Raw genomic sequence first — 23435 nt, forward strand, 5'->3', positions numbered from 1 at the left:
CCTAAAGTTACATACAAATTCCACAAACTGCCAACGGGGGCTGTGTGACCTGGTGCAAACCATGAGGGAAAACAAGACATGACAAACCCCTCTGGCTTGCCATACTCGCTGCATCTAATATATTAAAGCAACCCCTATAGCAGGCCTTTGAGCCTTAAGGTAGGGTGCCTTCTATCTTGTGAGGACTGATCTGCATGAGCAGATGAGGCTCTGTGAGTTCTAGTTCTGTTGCTAGATATTGCAAGTGAGCAGAGAAGCCATCTTAATGTATGCACTGGTCAAAATGAGTTCCCCATGCTACATAATGGCTTTTTTGCCACATGGCATATTGTTATCGAACATCTTAATAATAAGCCCACACTGATGACTGTCTGTATTAACACCTGCACCCAGAAGGCACCCTAGAGGTGCCCCCTGAAAACCTACTGGCCTCTGGTGTTGCCTGACTATTTTCTGCCAGCCTGCCACAAGTTTCTGACCTCCTAGGGTGAGTGCCTTTTGCTCTCAGTATGTCAGGAGCAAAACCTGTCTGGGAAGAGGGTGTCTCACCCCATCTCTCAGGATGACTTGCTTATTAGCCTTCCTAGACCTGCAAGCTTCAAAGAAGTTGCTTCCTTAGGAATGCAAATCTGTGTCTCCTCACTGGGAGGAGGGGTGATCCTTTTTTGTCCAGAGCCCTTTGGCACCTGCACAGGCAGGAAAATTAGCTAATCTGAAGGAGGCAATTAGTTGGATTCCTTACCTTATAATTACCCCAAGCGTCAGACTGGATCTGGAGAATTTTTTTGTAGCAGTAACCCTGCGTGTCGGTAGATGTCGGTAGCCGACTCCTCGTCAAGTCGTCGGCGTTGTGGTCACCGGAATGGTGTTAAAAGCTGCCCTGTGCGTTGATGTCAGATCTTTCTTTTTCCCTGCCAGCCAGTGCAGATCTGGAGAGAGCATGACCCTTAGTAATTTTTTGACTAAACCTTTTTCGACTCTTGTGGGCTGATTTTTTTTTTTTTTTTTTTTTTTTTTTTTGTTCAACTCCTAATAGCATGAGGGATGTCCCATCGTCCGACCTGCTACAAGCCTTGTGACTCCTTTAACAAGTTGATGTCAGTCACGGACCCGCACCTCATGTGTCTGTGGTGCCTGGAGTGCGACTGCGACCCGAAGTCGTGCTCCAAATGCCCGGCCATGAATCTGAAGTCTTTGCGGGAGCGGTCCCGAAAGCTCTTGGATTCCCTGCAGTCCGCTCTGCGTTGTTTAAGATCCCAGTCAAGAGGAAGGTCTCTGGACCAGTCGCAGAGCCACCACCACTCGTTATCAAAGTTTTTTGGCACTCCTTGGGTAAGTCTAAGCACAAGAGGTAGGTGAAGAAGCCTCGTTCTTCGCCTTCTCCCTGTACGCCTGCTGATGTGACGCAGGACCCAAAGCGTCCTCTCTCTAGCTCAATCGTCTGAATCTGCTTTTGTGGCGGCTCTGTGCTTTTTTTTTTTTTTTTTTTTTTTTTTTTTTTTTTTGCCGGCACATCCCCTGTCCAGCTTCGAGCCCTTTACGAGGCTCTTCATAGCATTTTTGGGCAGCCAGACTCTGCAGGTACGCCTTCGGGCGGCACAGACTCTTCTGAGGGCCCAGGGCCATTGATGCTGGCTGCTCCGGCCTGGATCCGGATTGGTGCCGGTTGACCTCACGGTACCTTTCCCAGCACCAATTGCAGTGACAACGCCCCAGACACCGGTTGTGCCCCAACAGGCATCGTCCTCTGCCTCACCCCGACTTGGACCCGGTGCCCCATGGGCTGTTATTCCTTTACGGTGTGGGATACGGTTGCACAAGTGCTGCCACAGTGCACGAAGAAGGCCCTGGCTGTTCCCACCCGTGCAGTGGCAGAGGGTCGAGATGCAGGTAAGTTCGCCATTTGGTGTGGGCTGGATACCGGCAACTGTCAAGGCAGGACGATTTCCACGTCAGTAGCCTTGAGGTGTTAAGCAGAGTTGAGCACGTCTGGTTTCTCTGGGGGATGTCCAATCTACCCGGATCTTTGTCTCCTGATCGGCAACAAGGTGGACTCAATGCTCGAGCGCTTCAAGGGTTCTAGGGCCATGGCCAGTTCCTTGGGCCTTGCTGAAACCTCTTGCCCCATGCTGTGCGCCTTTTGCCCCTGTTGAAGTGGTAGCCAACCGTGTTTCACGCTGTTTGGCCACAGGGCTGCAAAAGCTACCCAGCCTCTGTGTGGCTGCGTATGTGGAAATCGGCGACCTGGATCGGAGGGCCAGCGGGCAGGCCAGTCTACCCAGAAATCCCCTGCACCCAACCCTCCTAGTCTGACCTTCCAGGGCCACCAGTTGCCAGTGGGCTGTAGGATTTGCCATCTCCTCCCTCACAGGCAAAACATCACGTTGGACAGGTGGGTTTTGCAGATAGTCTGAAGGGGCTATACCCTCTTCTATGAGACTACCCCTCCCTCCATGCCACCATCCTTCCATCGCATGTCGGATCATTTGGCCCCTCTGTGCCGGGAAGTTACATCTCTTTGCCAAGGGAGCTATTGAAAGGGTCACTGTGCCAGAAGTCTGTCGTGGTTGCTGCTCCCACTATTTTCTGGTACCCAAGAAGGACAAAGTCCTGCGTCCGATCTTAGACCTCGGGGTCCTCAACCGCTTCTTCCGGAAGGAGAAGTCCAAAATGCTCACTTTGGCTCAGGTCGTGTCTGCCCTCGACCCTGGAGTCTGGATGGTAGCGTTGGTTTTGCTGGACACGTACTAGCATATCTGTCCTGCATGCCCACAGGTGTTAACTAAGGTTCATGGTAGGTTACGAGCATTTTCAGCTTACTATGCTCCCCTTTGGCCTTACCAGCTCCCCGCAAGTTTTCTTGTAGGTGATCGTGGCGGTCGACGCTCATCTGTGCAGATCAAGGGTTCCGGTCTTCCCCCTATCAACGACTGGTTGTTGAAGACTGGCTCACCCCAAGCAGTCGTCTCCCACTTCCAGACTAGAGCAGACCTCCTGCACTCGCTGGGGTTCACTATCAAAGTGCCGAAGTCACACCTGACTCCCTCTCAAACTGTTTTGTCATCGCAGCAGTTCTGGATACAGCTCAGTTTCAGGCTTCTCCTTCCGAGCAGCAAGTCCTGGATATTCTGGCTGTGATACTGATGTTTCAGCCTCTATCCTGGATTTCAGTGAGACTTACCCTGAGGCTGCTGCCTCCTGTATCCTGTTGGTGGATCATGCCTGGTGGCATATACAGGCTCTACAGTGGGACCTAAAGTTCCAGTGTGCGCAGCATCAAGGGAATCTTTCTGATGTTGTTCAGATCTCGGAGGGGACTGCACGCCAATTGCAGTGGTGGCTCACAAACCAGGTTTGGGGAAAGTGGCAGATCCCTCTCCCGTCTCCAACCAGAGTTCACAGTAGTGACTAATGCCTCACTCTTGGGGTGGTGTAGCCACCTGGAAGAGGTGAAGATTAGAGGTCTCTGGCGGAGTCCGGCAGGAGCCAACAAACACTAAGAAGACTCCAAGTAGTCCAGCATGCAGCAGCGCGGCTGGTTTTAATACTTCCACGAAGATTCTCCTCTTCTACAGCCCTGATAACTCTTCACTGGCTCCCACTACACAAGAGCATACTCTTCAAGATTCTCCTGATCACCTTCAGAACCTCACTCAAACAGGGACCACATTACCTTTCATCAAGACTCACCACGTACAGTACAAACAGAACCCTCAGCCAACATACTTAAACCTCCCAGTTTCAGATGCAAAACTAGGGGAGGAAAAATCTTAACAGCACCTGGAATCTACTCCCACAGCGTCTGAGAACGTATAAATCAAACACCATATAGGAAAGCACTAAAGACTTGGATTTTTGGAGCCCCGGAACTTTGCGTCTCATCTAAGAATTTCTGACCCGCCGCTCCCCTCCATACCAGCGCCAGGATGCTCCTTTTGGAGTTAGTTTGTGCTTTACAAATACCAATTTTCATTTATTTTCATTTTGAAGCTTGGGCGGTCAGTCATGCACTGATGGCATTCCTTCTGTCAAAGGAAGAGTAATGCAGGTGTTCACTGACCACACCACCGCCATGTGGTACTGCAACAAACAGGGCGGGATCGGGTCGTGTTCTTATGTGAAGAGGCTCTTTGCCTTGGGCCATGGCGGGAACATCAGGGCATATCTCTGGTGGTTCAACTCCTGGCAGGTTCCCTGAATGTCAGGGCGGACAAACCGCTGCTGGTGCATGATGGATCATGATTGGCGTCTTCACTCTGAGGTGGTGCAAGGTCTCTTTCGGCAGTGCGAAGAGCCTTGTTTAGATATGTTCGCCACCGAAGAGAACAGGCAATGTCAGCAATTCTGCACTTTGGTGTTTCCAAGGCGGCACTCGCTCGGCAATGCTTTTCGAGTGGAATTGCAGCCTCCTGTATGCCTTTCCGCCTATGCCACTTCTGCGCAGAGTACTGTAGACCAAGCGTGACCCAGCTCAAGTCATTCTTGTGGCCCGAGATTGGGCATGCAGAGTCTGATACCCAGACGGTTTGAGCATGGCTATCGATCCTCAGATCAGACTGCTTCTTCAGGAGGATCTTCTGTCGCAGCAGCAGGGGACGTTCATCCACCCAAACCTATCCAGCCTCCACCTCCTTGAGAGGAGATTGAGCAGCGACAGTTGACCGCTTTCGACCTTCCTCCCGAAGTCTGTAATGTCATCTTGGCAGCCAGGTGTCTCAACTAAAACGGTATTCGCCTGTAGATGGAACAAATGTGTGGCATGGTGCACAGCAAAGGTTGTGTATTCCCCCCCCCCCCCCCCCCCCCCTACCCCTCTTTCAGAGGTTCTCCTCTTCATTCTATCTTTGGCCCAGCAGGGCTCTGCTCTGGGCACTCTAAAAGGCTATCTTTTGGTCATTTTGGCCTTTCTGTGCCTTACTGATCAGCCTTCTCTTTTAAAGTCTCCGATTGTAAATAGATTTCTAAAGGGCATTACTCCTCTTCCTCCATCTCCTTTCGTAATGCCCCAGTGGGACTGAATTTTGTAACTTACCTAGTGTGCTCCCTTCAAGCCACTAGATAATTGTCCTCTTCGTCGTCTTACCTTGAAGACCGCTTTTTATGCTTGCCAACATATGTGCTCGCAGGGTGAGTGAGCTTCAGGCTCTTTCCTCTATGCCTATTTTTCTTGCAGTTCGTCCGGACAAGTCGGTACTTCGCACTAGGACCTCTTTTCTGCCCAAAGTGGTTGCCTCTTTCCACATATCTCATACCATCACATTGCTCCCCTTCTTTCAGCCTCTTCACCCTTCCAAAGAGGAGGAGAGACTCCACTGTCAGCACCCAAAACGTTTGCAGTCCTTCTACCTTGACCACATTAAAGATTTCCTGGTGGATGATTAACTCTTCGTGAGTGCTAACAAAGGTCAGACCGTGCACAAACGTTCCATCTCGATGGGTTGTCTTGGGCACTAAAATGTGCTATTCTTTGGCATTAAAGGAACCTCCAGTACAACTGCACACCCATTCTACCAGGGCAACTGCTGGCACTACTGCTTTCAGACATGGAGTCCCACTCATTGACATCTGCCAGGAAGCCACTTGGCCATCTTTGCACACGTTCACCAAACATTATTGCCTGGATAGCCAAGTCCAGAGGGAGTGCTATTTTGGCTGTTCTGTTCTCCAGGGCTTTTACGGTATGAACTTGGTTTGCAGACTCACCTCCGGGATTGGCATTGCAGTGATATCTATTACAAGGTAAGGAATCTATAACTGTCTTTCAGATAAACCAGTTGCATACCTTGGGTAACGATATATCTGTAAGGCATATATTAGTTATGGATTCCTCACCGCCCCACCCTTCCTCCCGCTTCTGTGAATTGACTGCTAGTGTAGGGGACCCCCTTTCAGGGCCCTAGTTTTGTGCACCAGAGGTCAGTGTCTTGCATGGATCTGTGTTTCTGGATTTGAAAGTAGTGTCTGAACGGATGTCTGCGCGCAGGGGTAGCGTCTAAGAAACCAAAACGTCATCCCGGCGACCATGATGGCGGACACAGTGTTGACCAATGCCACTTAACGACGCACAGGGTTGCTGCTACAGAAAAATACTCTGGATCCAGTCTGATGCTTGGGGGTAATTCTAAGGTAAGGAATCTATATCTAATGTCTTACTTTTTTTTTGTTCTCATTATTCTGCCAACTCTCTTGCTGGTATTACTCTTGTCTCAGTTGCCAAGACGGGGGAAGAACATTTCCACGCAAGAATACTGCGGTTTCCAATTCCATCTCCTTCACAGGTGAACCGGAGACTGGGAGAGCCAGGACCGACCGCATTTGTGGCTTAATCATCGGACCTACTGGAACGCTGGCTCCACTCCTACAACTTACTGATAATCCATCCGGCACTATTGTTTTCATATGCTTAAGTGGTTTTTTTTCACTACTTTGTTTGTGTGCTCATCCTACCTAGTGTGCTGTCTAAACACACTTTTCTAAATACTGAGATTGGAGGAAAGTGGTGCTGCCGCTTTCAGAGGGGGTGTGCACTGCGATACACAGACCAGGGAGGTCTTAATCCTTTATATCCTTTATATTCTTGTTCGAAATAATTAATTCCAAATCCAAAAATAGTTTCAAACCATGTTTGTTTATTCATTAATTTCTTTTCTCTATCATTTTTCTTTCTGAACTTTGTTAGTGATTTTCACATCACGAAACACAATTTATATTTTCCCAATGCATTTCGGGTCATCTGGGACCCTTCCTCAGGGGTCTAAATTGAAACAAACAAGGAAAATATTATGAGCCGTCCGGCCTGATAATCTAACATACGATACTAAACTTATTTGAATGCTCAACCTTATTAAACGTTTTCTGCTGATGGTACACTGCAAATATATCAGTAAACAGCATTTTACTTTAGACTCGAGTTTAGGCATGTACAAACATATAAGTGGCTGACACTGGGTAGAATTGTGTCACCGGAAGGAGTTCGACCGTATACTTTCTTTTGAGTTATACTTTCATTTGAGTTGTTCTTCACAACTTTGTTTAGATTACGAGTTCAATTGGTCATATGTAATGTAGAGCCTTAACATAGAGCTTTAAGTCGACCAGGATTGTATGAGATGATGTTTACTGATATATTTGCAGTGTACCATCAGCAGAAAACGTTTAATAATGTTGAGCATTCAAATAAGTTTAGTATCGTATGTTAGATTATCAGGCCGGACGGCTCATAATATTTTCCTTGTTTGTTTCAATTTAGACCTCTGAGGAAGGGTCCCAGATGACCCGAAATGCATTGGGACGATATAAATTGTGTTTCGTGATGTGAAAATCACTAACAAAGTTCAGAAAGAAAAATGATAGAGAAAAGAAATTAATGAATAAACAAACATGGTTTAAAACTATTTTTGGATTTGGAATAAATTATTTCGAACAAGAATATAAAGGAATAAGACCTCCCTGGTCTGTGTATCACAGTGCACACCACCTCTGAAAGCGGCAGCACCGCTTTCCTCCACTCCTACAACATCCATGCTTTCTCCCTACTCCTAGGGTCGCAGGCCATATCCGACTGACTTGTGAAAATTCTGTTTTTGAGGCAGTCAGAGAAGCATGGTAAGCTTCCAGATTTCCAAAGCTACAAAACTACCTTCTCGCCTGGAGAATTGAATAGACGGTTTATTCGAGCTGGACCATCTTTATAAAGCCCCCAAAAAGTTATTTTACTGATATATTGTTACCGAAGGGAAGTAACTTGTTCATCAGGCTTGCCCTTCCCCAGGCTAGTTCCACCCCCGAATTGGCCTAACATGATGTGGATACGACTTATCATAAGTTGCCATCTTTGTGCTAACACACTTAGGAACTCTGGGACAGGGTTGTGCCCAATTCCCATAGGAAGACGTCCTATACAGTGTGTAGTGACCGCAGAGGTAAGTAGCTTATTGGCTACTACTACTCACTCTCCTTAATTTCCCTAAATTGAGTATTTAGGGGACACCCTGATAAGATCTTCAGATTTTCATTGGACACACAAGAAATGGAAGACTGCTGACCAGATGAGTGTGACTGACTTGGCTCCAATGCTGCTGGCCTGTCTGCTGTACCAGACCCTCGTTGAGCAACTGATTCATCATATCGGTGTCCAGAACTCAAACCCAGAGCCCTGCCAGTGCTTTGCAGATTTCCAAAGAATCTCCTTTGGAGTAGGAGCCACTACCCTGCAACCTCAGGCACCAAAGAAGCAAGACCAGTACACCAACCTGCTGCTTACGGTGTCTACAGACACAGTAGCCATCCAGGAAGCAGTAGCAGTGCTCCCACAGGTCAGATCCGTCAAGTGTGGGGATACCAGAACCGACTGGAGCTGCACAATGCCTATGGGGTACTCGAACCCTTGGAGCAGCCAAGGCTTGTTCTGCCCAGACTGGGCACAAACACCAAGAAGACCAACCTGCTTGTTGAGGGACTCCAGAGACCGTGAGAACCACTTTTTGAGTAGCCGATCTGTCCTGTTTGTCCCTCGTGCCGAAAACAGACAAAAGTGAGTCTGCGACTGCTGCCAACTAACTCCTCAAAGCACCTATGCACCCGTGCTTCCGAGCCAGAGTCCATGGGAGGTGACTGTGCCAACAGGGTCCCCAGACTGGCAAGAGGCAAGCCCATGCTTAGGTTTCTCCAGACTGGACTACCAGTATCCGCCTGCAGCATCTTTCTGCAAGCCCCCTCCAACTGCAAGGGACTCCGCCTCCGGAATCCAACCCCAAAAGACACCACTGCACTAGAGCCCCACAGCCAGAGAAGTGGACCTAAGGTGTCCCTGCGTGCTGAGTATCTCGAGGGTCGAACCCTCTTGTGGGTTCCCTCGGACTGGTGCCCCAGTCCCTGAGCCTCTTTGTAACCGGAGCTTTCTCCCATTGAAGCTAATGGAACAACAGACGTAGTGACCATCTCTGCACCTGGACGCTCCAGAGCTCCCTGAGGTGACCTGATGGTGTGGCCTTGGACCTTGCCCCATACTCTCCACAAGTCCAGAAGAACAGTCCCATAAGTCGCTAACAAATGCCCAAATGAAACCCACGTTTTTCGTCACTAGGATAACTTTGCCAGTCCAGAAATTGCAAAAAGTGTTAATTTTGGAAAACTTTACAAAGTCATGACTCAAAGTACTTAGTCTATTCTAATCTTGGTAGCTACATTTATATAAACACTTATTTTATAAATCGGTCTTATTTCACACCAAGGCAGTAAATGATGCACTCAAAGAAATCTAAGTTTAGCACTACCCTGTGATATGCCTAACAGCTCACCCACTCTACCACAAAAGAGTGCAATTAGGTGTCACCCTTTACAGAGTATCTCTTTTTTTGGGCCAATATATAGAGAGCCATCTTCCTACAATGTATGTTTAACCGTGTACTTCTGTCAGCACTCCATCACACAGTCTTGGAACTCTCAGCTCAACGATGGGGGTGATTCAACCATATGAATCTATGAATGACCGTAATTGTCACTCAGAACAGACCTAACTACAATGAAAATAGAAAACTGCGATAAACCCAGAGATGCCAGGTGGCTTGTTTATAGGGCACGTTCTGTAGTCTATTTGAAACCTACATCCACAAGATATCACCTGGTTTTGGGTTTAGTGACTTTCAGAATAACATTGCTAGTTTGTGGAATATGCTTTTGATGGTTATCAGTTTGTGTTCTACCATTCAGTAGGAGGTGTATTACAAGGTTATTTGCTCTGAAAGTGTTTTTTTTATTTTTATTTACTTTTAGTTGCTGACTACTAAGAATGAGGACTTGGAGCTGAACCTGCAGACAGCACAAAAGGATCTGGAAGCAGCCACTATGCGAGAGACTCTTCTTCAGGAGAAATTGTAGGTTCTAACACGTTAATTAAATATGCTCAATTCACAGCTATAAAGTGGGATGAAGGGAATGGGACATGGGTCCTTCAATGTTCAGACTGGGCCTTCTGCTCTAGCAGGGTTACTAATATTTGGGTATGGTTGCATTACTGTTTTTTACAATGCCCTTCAAAGGTGGAGGTGGCTTTCTTTGTTTCTTTTAAATAACATCTGTCTTCATAGTGAATTTTTCTTTTAATATACTTGTGATTTTAATGAGTTTCAATAGTCTGTTTACGGATTTGTGCATTCACATCACAACTTCTGCTGCCCTGGTGCTTTTTGCATAACTTTGTTTAAATAAAAAAAGGGGAGGGTGTGGCCAAGATGGCGACCAAGTAGGACATGCCTGCTTGTCGCTTCGACCCCTGGCCTGGTCCCTAACCATTTAGCTGCTCTCAGCGGATCCCTAAATTGCGTTCCGGACCCTTCTCCGAGCCTGTAAACCCGCAAAGTCTACTCTCTGGAACCAGAGCAGCTTCGAAGCTCTGGACTGCGCTTCAATCGGCGACGCGCGTCCCGCAGCCTACTTGGTGGTCGCGGCGGAGGAAGAGCTGAGCCGGCCGCGCGCCAGATCCCAGCGCCCACGAGTGGCGTTGCTTGGCCGGAGGAGAGACGCGGTGACCCCACTGACAGCCGGGGGTGTGGGGGTTCCTACACACGGGCTCCGTTGATGGAAGACTGGAGCAGTGCAACCTTTATCCTGGAGCTCCAGAGAGGCGGCACCATCAACAGTGAGACCATCCTTGGCAGCTGCAGGGCCCTGGGCATCAACTAGCTGTTATGTTCCTGGTACCCCTCTCCCCCGAGTGGCATTTGGTGGTTCGGGGGCTGGGTGGACTTCAGCCTGAGCTTATCACGCATGTGTGTTGGAGGCATCATAGTAGGGGAGAGCAGACCGTGCATCTGACCTCTGGGAGATGCTCCCAAGCAGGGGTGTTTCTCCCGATCGCCCAGCGGACCCCTGAGCCCCTCTACAAGGAAGGGCAGGTGAGGCCCCTTGGCGGAGTGCAACAACTAAGTGGCTGTTCTTGCCAAGCTGACTGGTGTGCCCGGGGACACTGCCACAACGGAGGGCCTGAGGGAGTGTTTAAGAGCCCACGCCTCGTGACCATCGGTGCACGACTAGAGAAGGAGTAGAGCAGTGGTGTAGCCTCGGAGAGGGACCGAACCAGGGCACTATACGCTGGGACCGGCACACCTCGCCATCGCCTCATTGCCCCTTGGGAGCACGTTTGGAGGAGACAGTGGCACGGAGGGGATATCACCTGGTCCCTAGCGCTTTGACTTTCTTTAACTCCAGCACCGCTTCCCCATCACAAGTGTCTGGACGCTCGCCGCACTACTCAGGCCACTAACGAATCCAGCTCTAACGCATCCTGCGGGAGGCGCGGGACAAGCTCCCCATAGACTGTCGTTCCTGCAGGTCTCTCCTATTCCATAGTCTGGCAGCCTAAACCTTACAGAAACTGCAGGAATTCCGGCCTGTCACAGCTTTTCTGTGCTACTAGGACATCTTTTGCTCTTGGGGCCACCTGTTCAGGCTCCTCTTCAAGTGGTAGGGCAGACTCCGCCAGGTCCGTTCTCTTCGAGAGGCCTTGTCACTTCTTCACCTGCCTGATAGCGACCACGATACTCCAGAGAGGGAAGCCCCAATGGATGCCGCAATAGCACAGCACGCTGGCAACGAGTTGGGAAACCACCAATGCGTCTTCGTCCGGACCCGGAGGCTATGGCTAAAGAACACACGGTGGTGCTGAACTCTGTCGGACTCCACTGCCGCAGATGGACGCAGACCGGCTATGGTAACAGCTGTAACTCATTTGTGATCCATATAGCTGTATTTGGTGGGGCCCTGTGCAAGGTGGGGGCGGCGGGAGCCCCTGCGATCCATCTCACGACTCCCCATGGGGCGGACTAGCCAGGACTTCTATGGCTTTATACGTTGATGTTTATTGTTGTACGTTCTTTTAGCGGATTTTAGGTTCACTTCTCCTTCCTCCAGCTATGAAGGGCTGATATATGCATTTTATATTCTCAATTGCAGGCTTTGGGATGGTTGACATTACCACATCCAGGGTTCCTTCACATGACCACTGACATTAACATCTTGTCCCTTAACGTTAAGGGGCTAAATCCTACCAAATGACTGGCCGTACTGTCCTTCCTTGAGCACTCTGGCTCACATTTGTCTGCTGCAGGAAACTGACCTTCTGCCAACTGACCTGCATAGATTGAGATCCTGGGCCTTCCCATATCAGCTGTTTTCCTCTCAAACTACTAAGTTGCGATACTGTAATCTGCTAAATTCCAGGGCCAGGTGGGCAGCAAACAAGCAGAGATCAAAGGCAGGCTTCTGGCACATCCTGGGCCCCCGCACCCTCACAAAAGCTACGGTATATGTTCCTAATGAAGGCCAAGAGGGGTTCATTCGGGAAGTGATTCAAGAGATGACTATCCTCACTGATAGGGCTTTACTATTGGGGGTGGCGGGGACCTCTAATCTGGCCTTCGATGGCGCAGTGGACCGATTGGGGCAGCGGTGGAGACATACTGGGTCCTTGTATGACGATGGGAGACCGCTGTTGGCAGAGGCTGGGCTCTTGGACGTCTGGCGATTGCGACATCCCGGGAGTACACCTTTTACTCGCACCCACATAAGACCTATGCCAGATTTGACTACATACTCACCTCTGACTCGCTAGCGCAACACATGCGAGAGGTAGAGATTCTTCCATGCCCCTTATCTGACCACTTGGCAGTGTGGATATCCCTGTCTTTGCTCCATCACCGACCCTCCCGTAAGTTCTGGCGCCTCTGAGAGACCATTTTACAGCGTCTCTTGGTGGTGAAGCAAATTCGTAACTGTATTACCAACTATCTGGACCTTAATGACTCCCCAACCATTTCCACAACGACTCTCTGGGAAGCTCCAAAAGCGATGATCAGGGGGGAACTTTTGGGAATAGCGGCGGCAGACAATAAGGATAGGGAAGAAGAGGGAGTGATTAACTGGGGAGGTTGTCAAATTAAAGCAAATTTTATGTAGGGGGGGAGATAGCTGCGGGAGGCTCCTTACTAACATGTTACGCGCACAGCGACAAGCCTCTCGCATCACTGGGATTCTGGATCAACAAGGACTGGAACATGACACGGATCACAAGATTGCGGACCCATTCCGGCAATTCTATGAGACCCTCTATGCGGCCCTATGCCTGCAGACATCCCAGCCCAATATTTTCAGGGAGCCCCCACAGCTAAACTTCTACAAGTCCGGCAGAGGAGCTTGCAGCTCCCATTAGGTTGGAAGCGGTAATTTCTGCTATCTCTCACTTAAAACTTCATAAATGACCGGGCCCAGACTGATTCTCCTCTGTTTTCTATAAAAAGTTCTGCAGTCCTCGCCCCTCTGTTGGTGCAAGTCTATAACTTGATCGGGACACCTCTATCCTCCATGCTGGAGGCTCTAATTACATTTATACCAAAGCTAGGTAAGGATTGGCGTCTATGTTGGCTCTTTTCGCCCTATGTCCCTCAATGTAGATTTAAAAATCTTTACTGGGATTCTGGCACAGAGACACTCTTGTCACCTACCTGGGTTAATAGAACCGGATCAATCCGGGTTCGTTGAAGGCCATCAGTGCTCCAATAATACAAAATTGCTCCTGCACTTGGTGGACAGATATGAGTGCTTCCCTGCAGAGCACACGATTTTCTCGGTCTAAAGCATTCAACGGGGTCCACTGGTACCTCAAGGCCACTCTGCTTCACTTCGCTCTCCCTAACCGCTTTATTGATTGGGTTTTTGGGAGCTACGTGAATCCTACAGCCACTGTGCGGGTGAACTGGTCCACCTCATCTGCCTTCCCTATATGCAGGGGGACGAGACAGGGTTGCCCTCGGTCACCGCTTCTGTTCACCCTGTATATGGAACCCATGGTCAAACGAGTGTTGGATGACCCTAGCATCAAAGGGGAGATTTTCGGGGGGGATGGAACACGCTCTGCCTCTATGCCAACTAGGTCGTGGCCACGCTAGAACACCCTAAGGAGTCATTGCCTGCATTTTTGGCTAAGCTGGATGGGTTCACACTTGCATCGGGCTATAAGATCAATGTTCATAAGTCCCAGGCTCTAGACCTCTCCCTGGCACTGGAGACTCTGGGACTGCTGCAGAGATCCTACCCGGTCCAGTGGGCTCGTGACTCAATCCCTTACTTAGGCTTGCAAGTTTCAGCCACAATACAGGCCACCAATGAATCAAACTACACAGCAATGCGGTGGCAGGTACGGGACTCACTCTGGAAATGGAGACCAGACTCTATCGTGGCTAGGCCGCATAGCAGCGGTGAAAATGGTGATACTACCCCAGATACTTTGTTTCATACACTCCCATTGGTACCCCCAACAGGATTTATCGGTTCACTGCAGCGGGAAATAGATCGCTTTAGCTGGAGGGAACAACGGGCTCGGCTACTCAGGGAGATCACAGAGATCCTGCCCAGGGGAGCTTGGGGAATCCCTGATGTACTTGCTTTCTTGCGCATGGCAGAAGGACTCGGAATCTATCTCTCTAAGGTGACCCACCCTACCGGCCTGGGATAGGGTTGCTACTTCTATAGGACTTACGACCTTCCTGTCTCCGATAAAGCCTATAGTGCACAACCCTGACTTTACACCGGGCCTGGACGCCGAGAGGTTCCGTCACTTAATGCAAAGATTTTGGTCTTAAAGTACAAAGTTTAATTTACTAAAATTTGTCAGATTTCCTTTAGTGTCCATTATTGATCACTGTTGTGCAATAAATGTCTTGCACTCTTTGTTAGACCGAAGGCTGCTCATCCAAACTACTGCTAATGGAGCACTTTGGATTTTACAGTGAGCTCTGTACACGACTAGGTAACACCTGGACTGTGCACAGTATAATCACTTGGTGGTAATACCCTATACAGAGCCAGCTTCCTACAGATGCAATGTGGGTGGTTCCAGTATTTGCACCAACCCGATGTGCGGACATCAGCTCCTTTCTTTGTGACAACAGGGCAGATAAGAAGAGCTACCCTGGTCATTTTTTTTTTAACCAACATTTAGCCAATTTCTGTTGCTTTTTTGAGAAATTCTATTCCCAATGTGCTAAGGCATCTCACTTTAAAAACGATATCTTGGTTTTAAACCCTGCGGTACCTTTTACTGGCGCATGACCTGGGTGGATCACCATCTTGTTTGCCTATGGTGCCTTGAACTCTACCAAGATGTCCAATTTATTCTGACTGCTGCACTGTTAATCTGGGATTTGAAAACTAAGCTGTCTGCCTGACCTAGTTTCCTCCTTGCTCCAGGTAATGTGGAAAGCCTTTTTCGTCAGTCTTTGTCACCCAAGTTCCACACACAAGAAATCGAAGTGCTCTTCAACTTCACTGTGTTGGTCAGTCATAGGACGTAGTGTGGAAACGGCTCATCGAGGCCCTACACTCCAAAGGAGCCTGGGTCTGCTCGGCGTCTCCCTGAATTTCCTAGCGCCGGATCAAACTCTATCCAAACTGTGGTTTGAGGCTATGCATCCCATTTGTAGGTTGTCTGACCAATCTGGGTCATCACAGGCCCCATTGGTTTGGGATGAGACCTGACCGGACTTCCACAGCAAACACAACGAGATGACGGACGGAGCGCTGAAACTTTTCAGACTTTCACCCCGTCACAGATCTGGGTTGAATCCATCATTCTTTCTCACTTTGCCACCTCTGTTCAGACACCGCTATATACAAATCAGTCTTGACCTTGTGCCTCATGCGAACAGTCCAGCCCGAACTCCCAAGCCAGGCCTTCCCTGAACCGGAAACCAGCATCCTGTGACTGGTTTCAGGGTTGCACCCCATATCAGCCAGACTAGCTTGAATCCAGTGGCAAAGTGAGCAAGGGACTTTCATGTCTGGGCATACCCTGCCAACTTGGGGCAAACTCAATGAGTTGGACGGAGCTTGGCAGTTCGGGCTGGGCTGTTCAATGAGGCACAGGGTCAATACTGATTTGCATAAAGCTTTGTCTGAACTGGGGTGGCGATGTGAGCTAAAGAACATTGATGGATTCAACCCAGATCTGTGACTGTGGGTGAGTGTCTGTAAAGTTTCAGCGCTCTGTCCATCATCTCCTTGTGTTTGCTTTGGACTTACACAAGCACATTTGCCATCAGTGTTTGTCTCTCTGGATCTACTTCCGGATCTGGGCAGTCTCTGGCTGCGAATTCACAACTTTCACTATTTTGTCCCGTGACACTTTCTGGAGATGCTGAGCTCAGTCATTCCCAAATCAGTCATGGAGCTGGTTTGGTCTTTAGATGTCAACACCAGTGCCAACCGAACATCTGCCTAGGTAAGACTGTTCATTCTTTCTTTTGATCAGCCCATGTGGCGGTTTTGGCTGCTGTAGATCAGAGTATCCTTATGGCTATATCAAAAGTTAGGAACCAGGAGGATTATAGGTCCAGCATTGCAGCTCCTTGTCACATTAACCCTTTCGATGCTGATGACGAGCTGGGGTCGTCATGGTGCACAGTGGTCGTGTGCTGATGACGAGCCCAGCTCGTCATAAAACAATGAAATAGAGCAATCTCCAGCACAGGAGGGGAATTGCCTTAGCAGCGAAGGTGTTAAGCAAAGTTATGCAGTTCCTAGTGTAAAATTGAGGCTAGACTGTCCGGGATGTTTTTTTTTAAAAGGAAGAATAAGCTCCAATAGGAGCAAGGGCCCCTCAAGCACCCGAATGGGTGTCATTCTTCATCATTGGGCTAACTTCTGTTTGGCTGGCACGGCAATGCCTGACGGTAACATACACAAAGGGGCACTTTGCTGGATCTTTTTTAGAAGAGCCATTTGATGATGTTTTGGTGTGAAATGGGTGGATTCCAGTGTTCTAGACACCTCACCAGACACTTGCATGGTCTCTCCTAGTGTGGCTACAGGGAAAGATGGCATCCTTATGTTTTTGAGGAAGGCTGCTGAGGTGGTCTACCTCCAGCTGCCCTCCGTGCAAGTCCAGACCAGTGTCTTGACAGAAGCGCTTCAGCTGGGGATATGAAAGATGCTGGGTTTCTGTTGCAGTGAACCCCCCACACTTTTTGCCAGACTACTGATGCAATTTAACTTGAGGTGCCCTGGGTTCCTGTTAATCAGGTTCCCAGGGCCTGTGTTCTTTCCCCCAAACTGTACCTTGTAACCCCAATTGGCACCTCCCTGGCCACTGTGTCCCTTGTAAAAGGTACCATGGGTACCAAGGGCACAGTGGCCAGGGAAGACCTCTAAAGGTGGCCCATAAGTGCTGCAGCCCTTCGAGGCCATGTGCCTGCACGCTCGCTCTTGCTCTCGCTCTCACACGCTCACTCACACACACACACACACTCACACTCGCTCACTCACTCTCACACACTTGCGCTCGCTCACTCTCACGCTCGCTCACTCTCACGCTCGCTCACTCTCACGCTCGCTCACTCTCACGCTCGCTCACTCTCACGCTTGCTCACTCTCACGCTTGCTCACACTCTCTGCAGGATGCATGTTTTGGTGCATAACAAAGTAAAGAGTCAACATGGCACATCTGTGTGCCATGCCTAAAAGACCCTACCTTGGCACATGTCAGCCATCTTTCTAGCTGGGTGCAGTATACCAGTGGTGAGGGTACAGGTGCATGCAGCCTGTACCCCTACAGTGTCTAGACCAATTCCTAGACATTGTAAGTGCCATGAAGAGTATATGGTCTAGGAGTTTGTCATCACAAACTCCATCACCATAATGGCTTTACTGAATTCTGGGAACTTTGTTGGCAAGCCTCTCAGATTCATTCTGCAAAACCTTGGGATTATTATGCTTTCTGGATTCACTATGCTGTGCATTATTCCGCGGTCTAGTGGTTGGGTCCGGAATCGTAGTCTTTTCTTTGTTTTTGTTTTTTTTCTGTTTGTAGCCCAGGTGGGAGTCGACGTCCCACCTTTTGGTGTCCTTCCTGTGACGTCGGCACGCTTTCTGCGGAAGCACCCACCCTTGGGCGCCATCTTCAGATTCTTTTTTCCGCTGTTGGGTCTGGATCGTTCCCGAGAGGGCTCCAGAGTTTTGGAGAAAAGAAGCCAAAAGCCAGCTTTTGGACGAAGAGGATTACGAAGACGACGAGAGACTACACCATCGAAGGGGACGACGAAGGAGAACTTCGACGCCCGACGGAGAATGCGCGCTCGGGGGGGGGGGGGGCCCTGAACGCAAGACATGGACAACACTTTTTAAATTCTGCCGTAACTGCCACCACAAGTACGCGCAGAAGGACCAGCACCCGGTTTGCAACCTCTGCCTACCGGGTGACCACGAGAGCAAGGACTGCAACGCCTGCTCCGCCTTCACGCTGAAGACTCTCCGGGTTAGAGAGCGCCAGCGAAGAGCGATCTTTAGCATGCAGGGCAAGGGCCAGCCACCGTCCCTTCGAGACCTGGGGCTCTCTACCGACTAGGATGAAAACGTCACCTAGAGAAAAGACTACTACATGGTCGTAGAGACCGATAAGAATACTCCTAAAAAGGTAGGAGACTCAACGGCCCCTAAAGCCCGAAAGACTCTCGACAGTCTGAACCAGACTCTCAAACACGAGGGCAAGTCCTCGAAAGCACCGGTGGCGAAAGCTTCGGCGTACGCGGCTGCACCCAGGCCCAGCGTATCCTCCGAGAAGGACTCCCAGGCGCCTAAGACCGGCGGGTCGTCAAAGCGTCACCGAAAGAGAACGTTCGACGCCGAAAGAAAGGGACCCGATGAACACTTCGGGCCGATAAAAGGCCCGAAGCCCGTCTCGGCGCAGACGTATCCACCGAAGAGAGCAGCAGAACCATTTGACGCCGAACAGGCCGTCCAAATGGAGAAGAAGAGACGGCTCGAGGCCGAGATGGAGAACATCCTGCAGCGAAGGAATTCGACGAAAGGATGAAGAGCTTCGTAATTCCGACGAAACCAAAGCCATTGGTCATCGAGATAGATGAGGAAGAGGAATAAGACGTCGAAAAAGCATCGGAAACCCCAGAACCACTGAAAGATCCAGAAGAGGAAGCCCCCTACTACGAGGAGGAGGCATATGACGACCAGAGGACAACACTCTGCTCTGCATCCTCGGAGACACAGGACCTCGACACCGAGACCCGTATCCGTCGAAGCCCTCGTCGCCTGATGACATTGGAATATACAATACAGTCATCAGAAACGCAGCAACAGCCTTCGGGGTGAAACTCGACGAGGAAAAGCCTAAGGCGGATTTCCTCCTGGAGACACTGCTACCAACACAAACTAGGAGCCAGTATCTACCCATGCTCGAAAGCATCAAGGCACAGGGGAGAGAGGCTTTCAAGGAGCCTGTAATTTGCAAGTCCGTCACTCCCAGAACGGAGAAGTACAAGCACTCCTCCAAGGACCCACCCTACATTCAGGGATCGGTGTCGAGCGCAAGGAAGAGGGCCAATGTAGAAAAATTGAGAAGAATGCCGCAATGCACTGGCGCATGGCGAATTCCAACGCTCTGCTGAACAGGCACCAGTAACAAATCCTGGATGAGCTGGGCCAGTTACTTAAGCACCTCCCACAAGAATACCAACAGAGGGCTTCACACCCTGGGGAGGAGGGGAACAATGTCGCGAATTCTTGCCTCGAGACTGCCTTGGACGGAGTGGGCATGTCAACCAGGCTAATGATGCTGGGCATCATGGAGAGAAGACCAGCCTGGCTCAATCTCGGGCTTCAAGCCAGAGGTGCAACACAACATTCTGAACACCCCGTTCAACGGAGAGACTGTTCGGGCACCAGTGGATGAAAAGCTCACCCAACTGAAAAAAGAGCGAAACTGCAAGATGCATGGGGGCCTTGCAATTTAGAGGAGCAAGGAGGGGCACCCCGTCACGGAGACCTAACGGGAGAGGGGGAAACCAGCTAGGCACGTTGCACCAGGCATTCCAGCAGTCCCACCAGGGTGACACCCAAACACAAGGGCAACAGAAGCAACCCTGGCAATGCCAGCAAAGGGGCCAATCCTTTCGCGGGAGGGCGAATGGACGTGGACAGAATAGAAGAGGGGGACAACAACCCGCCTCTAAGTGACTGTCACGCAACAGGTGCACACCCATGCAAAAACTCCCAGGGTGGAGCACCGCTACAACAACTAGTTGCATATCTGCGAGCATGTAACACCGGTGGGAGTAATAATAAACCTTTTCTTCCAGGAGTGGAAGAAAATAACCAGACAAATGGATACTCAACATCATTCAGTTTGGGTACTGCACAGAGTTGGAAAGAACACCGCCAAACAAAAGACCAAAAAGAAGGGTGCTGCCAAAGGAGCTAGAACTACTTCAAAAGGAAGCAAAGGAACTCCTGCAAAAGGAGGCTATTGAACCAGTAAATTACAGAGAAAGGAACAGGGGAGTGTAATCAACTTACTTCCTAGTACCAAAGGTGGACAAAACCATGAGACCCATCTTGGACCTAAGGTTCCTAAACAAATACATAAAAACGCAAACATTCAAGATGACGTCCCTACAAGAGGTACTTCCTCAGATACAAAACGAGACTTCATGGTCACCATAGACCTCAAGGATGCCTACCTCCACATCCCAATGAACAGGGGGCACAAACATCTGCTAAGATTTACCATCAACAAAGATCACTACCAGTTCACGACCCTAGCCTTCGGACTAAAATCTGCCCCAAGGGTCTTCACAAAGTGCCTCACAGCAGTCGCAGCGCACCTAAGGAGGGAAGGGATCCACGTTTACCTTTACCTGGACTTTTGGCCAATAAAAGAAAGTTCATACAAGACATGCAAACCGCACGCACAGCGAGTGACATGCACACTAATGGCCCTTGGATTCTCCATCCACTGGGGGAAATCCTCAGTGAAACCCGAACAAGTAATGATCTTCCTGGGAGCACAGATCAAAACCTTACAGAGCAAGGTGTTCCCCAGCGAAAAGAGCACACTGGCACTGCTGAAGGAGACGCGCCTCTACCAGAAGGGGCGAGCTCGGACAGTGAGTTTCTTACCTGTCTGTGTAGTTTTGCAGCTTTAAGATCTTTCTGGATTCACTAGCGAACCCACCTCCGCCAGAAAGATGAGGCTGGAGAAACAGGTGGTAAAAACGAGGACAATGCTTAAACTGACTACTTAAAAGTAAAAGCGGGTAAATAACTAACTTGAACATTGCTATGGATTCGGAAACAGAACACAAACGAGAAAAAAAGAATCAAAAGATGGCGCCCAAGGGTGGGAGCTTCCGCAGGAAGCGTGCCGACGTCACATTAAGAAGACAACACCATCTGGCCTGTCCTGACCATGACCTGCTCCTGTGGAATCTCAGCGTGTCCGGCAGCCAGCAGCCCCCCAGAACCCAGAGGACCTACCCTGCCTTCCCTACAAAGACTGTTTCCTGTGGCATCGGACTTGCTCAAGAACCAGATTCTAGCTCCGGCTGAATCAGTGAGTCTGCAACACACAGACAGCCAGAGTTTGAGTGGACCAACACCACGAGGCGGTCCCCCAGGGTTTTGAAAGTGCTACCACAGACTTTTGCTGGCCTCAAGCTTGTGATCACTTTCACTTTCGCGGCATTAAGTGCATCGCAGTCACTTTCACGGCCGCGTCAATTTCACAGCCGCGCAGCCAATGCTGGTTTTTATTTATTTAGCTCCAGGAGTATACCCAGTGTAACTCCAATTGATATTGTAAACAAAGTAAGACCCATACCTCTCCAGTCACCCTCATTTTCAAGGTGGCACCCTCCTTCCCTCCTTGGACCGAACTTCACCTTCCAATCAAGAGCAATGCCTCCCGCAGACTTCAGTGGCATAACCTGCCCCGAAAACTCACGCAAAAAAATCTATCAAGGATTTCAATGGGCCCACCATCCAAAACCACATGCCATTCTTAGAGACTCAAATGATTGAGGTATGCAGTAACATAGTGCAGCCAAAAGGGAATATTTTTGTATGGGGCCGCCATTGCAGCTGTTTACCAACCATGGAACCTTGGCAAGAGTAAGATTTGCATGTGGAAATGAGTCCTGGCTATTTGCTTTAATTTGAAATGCAAGCAAAGAATGCTAATATTGCACAATCCGATTTCAGTTTAATGAGAAAATGTTGTAAACACAACTTTAAAGCATAACATGAAACTGGGTGAAAAGCAGACAGAATGTGTTTTTCACTGCAAGGTAACACCGGTTCAAAAAACGTAAACTATTTACTTTCACTAGAAGGGGCATGTAGCACAATAAGGGAAGGGTTATGGTTAAAGGCCAGCTTTGCAAAGCAAAAGAAATATTAAAACACGGAGGGTTAACTACGAGTAAGCTGCATTTTCAGATAAGGTATTTGAAGGAGAGTATTTTATTCCCTACTAATGAGCAACTTCAAACTTATGGTGAATAAAAAAATGTGGAAACCATGATTTTTCTGCTGGTTACACTGGTCTTCGTACATCTCAATTATCATTTGAGTCTCTTAAAATGGCGAGTGGTTTTGCTGCCAGTCTGTTCTTTTATTAAACATCACTTTCACACATTTTTAAGTTCACTTATTTCAGTTACTCCTGCAAGTGCCGTTCGCAATCTTGGAACTTTAAATTTAAAAAAACTAAATGGCAGCTGAATCATGCCACGTTGAGGATGCGTCGCACATACATGTGTTCTAACCATGGTCACCATAGCGTCCGGAGTCCTTGTGTGCCCTTCGTCCCTTGTTGATTTCTTTTTTGTTGCTGATGTTGCATTGGTACAAAATTCCTAAAGCAAGTAGATCTAAATAGCCAGACCTACTGGTTTTTAGGGCTCGCCTGTTGTGCGCAGCACAGCTGGCAAGCTCTATAGGGGCTTATCCAGTCTTTATCCACACCACCACTGGCTGGCGATTCCTTGCAGTGCATGAAGCGCGTGCACAATGCCACCAGCCGCCTGCCTGCCTGCCTCGCATTACCACATCAAAGGCAGCCCTTGCAGCGCATTTGTCACCCCCTAATTATTCACGGCCTGCCGGCCGTACTTTCACTTTAGTCTCCTTTTAACTTGTTTAGGCATCCCACCCCCTCCCTCTCCAGCGCCTGCCTTCTCTCTGCCCACGCATCACTCTCTCACGTTCCATTATTCTCCAGCTGCCTCAGTCTGCCTCGTCTTCCTCATCCTCCCTATGACAGTCCTTCTCTCACTTCAGGGCTTACTTCTTCTTTCCCTGTACTCCACAGTTTCCTTCTCTCAATGCGTAATTCTTTTTCTTCCTTCTTTTTCCCCTTTAAATTACCTTTCTTCTCTCCGAACCTCATTGTAACCACTATTCGCTGTCGTCCCTTTCTCCTATCTTTTTCTCTCACTTTTTCTCATCTACCCACAGTTTTCTTTCTTTCCATCTTATGTCCTTCCCTCCCTTGTCACACACCCCGTCCTTCCTCAGCATCTTTTTTCTTACGCGATCACCTCTTTGTGGTTTCTACTGCGCCGGTTTTTACATTCACGGACCATTTTGCCTAC

General features: G+C 49.2%; 1 protein-coding gene across 1 annotated transcript in view; it reads left to right on the top strand.

Annotated features, from left to right (window-relative positions):
- Positions 1 to 23435, top strand: part of HMMR (hyaluronan mediated motility receptor) — a 488049-nt gene that overhangs the window by 160492 nt on the left and 304122 nt on the right. Inside the window, exon 11 of the mRNA XM_086931406.1 lies at positions 9775 to 9875. Coding sequence (XP_086787532.1) covers positions 9775 to 9875 — 101 coding nt within the window. The remainder of the gene's footprint in view (positions 1 to 9774; positions 9876 to 23435) is intronic.

The sequence above is a fragment of the Lissotriton vulgaris genome, chromosome 7, assembly GCF_964263255.1.
Source record: "Lissotriton vulgaris chromosome 7, aLisVul1.2, whole genome shotgun sequence".
NCBI lineage: Eukaryota > Metazoa > Chordata > Amphibia > Caudata > Salamandridae > Lissotriton > Lissotriton vulgaris.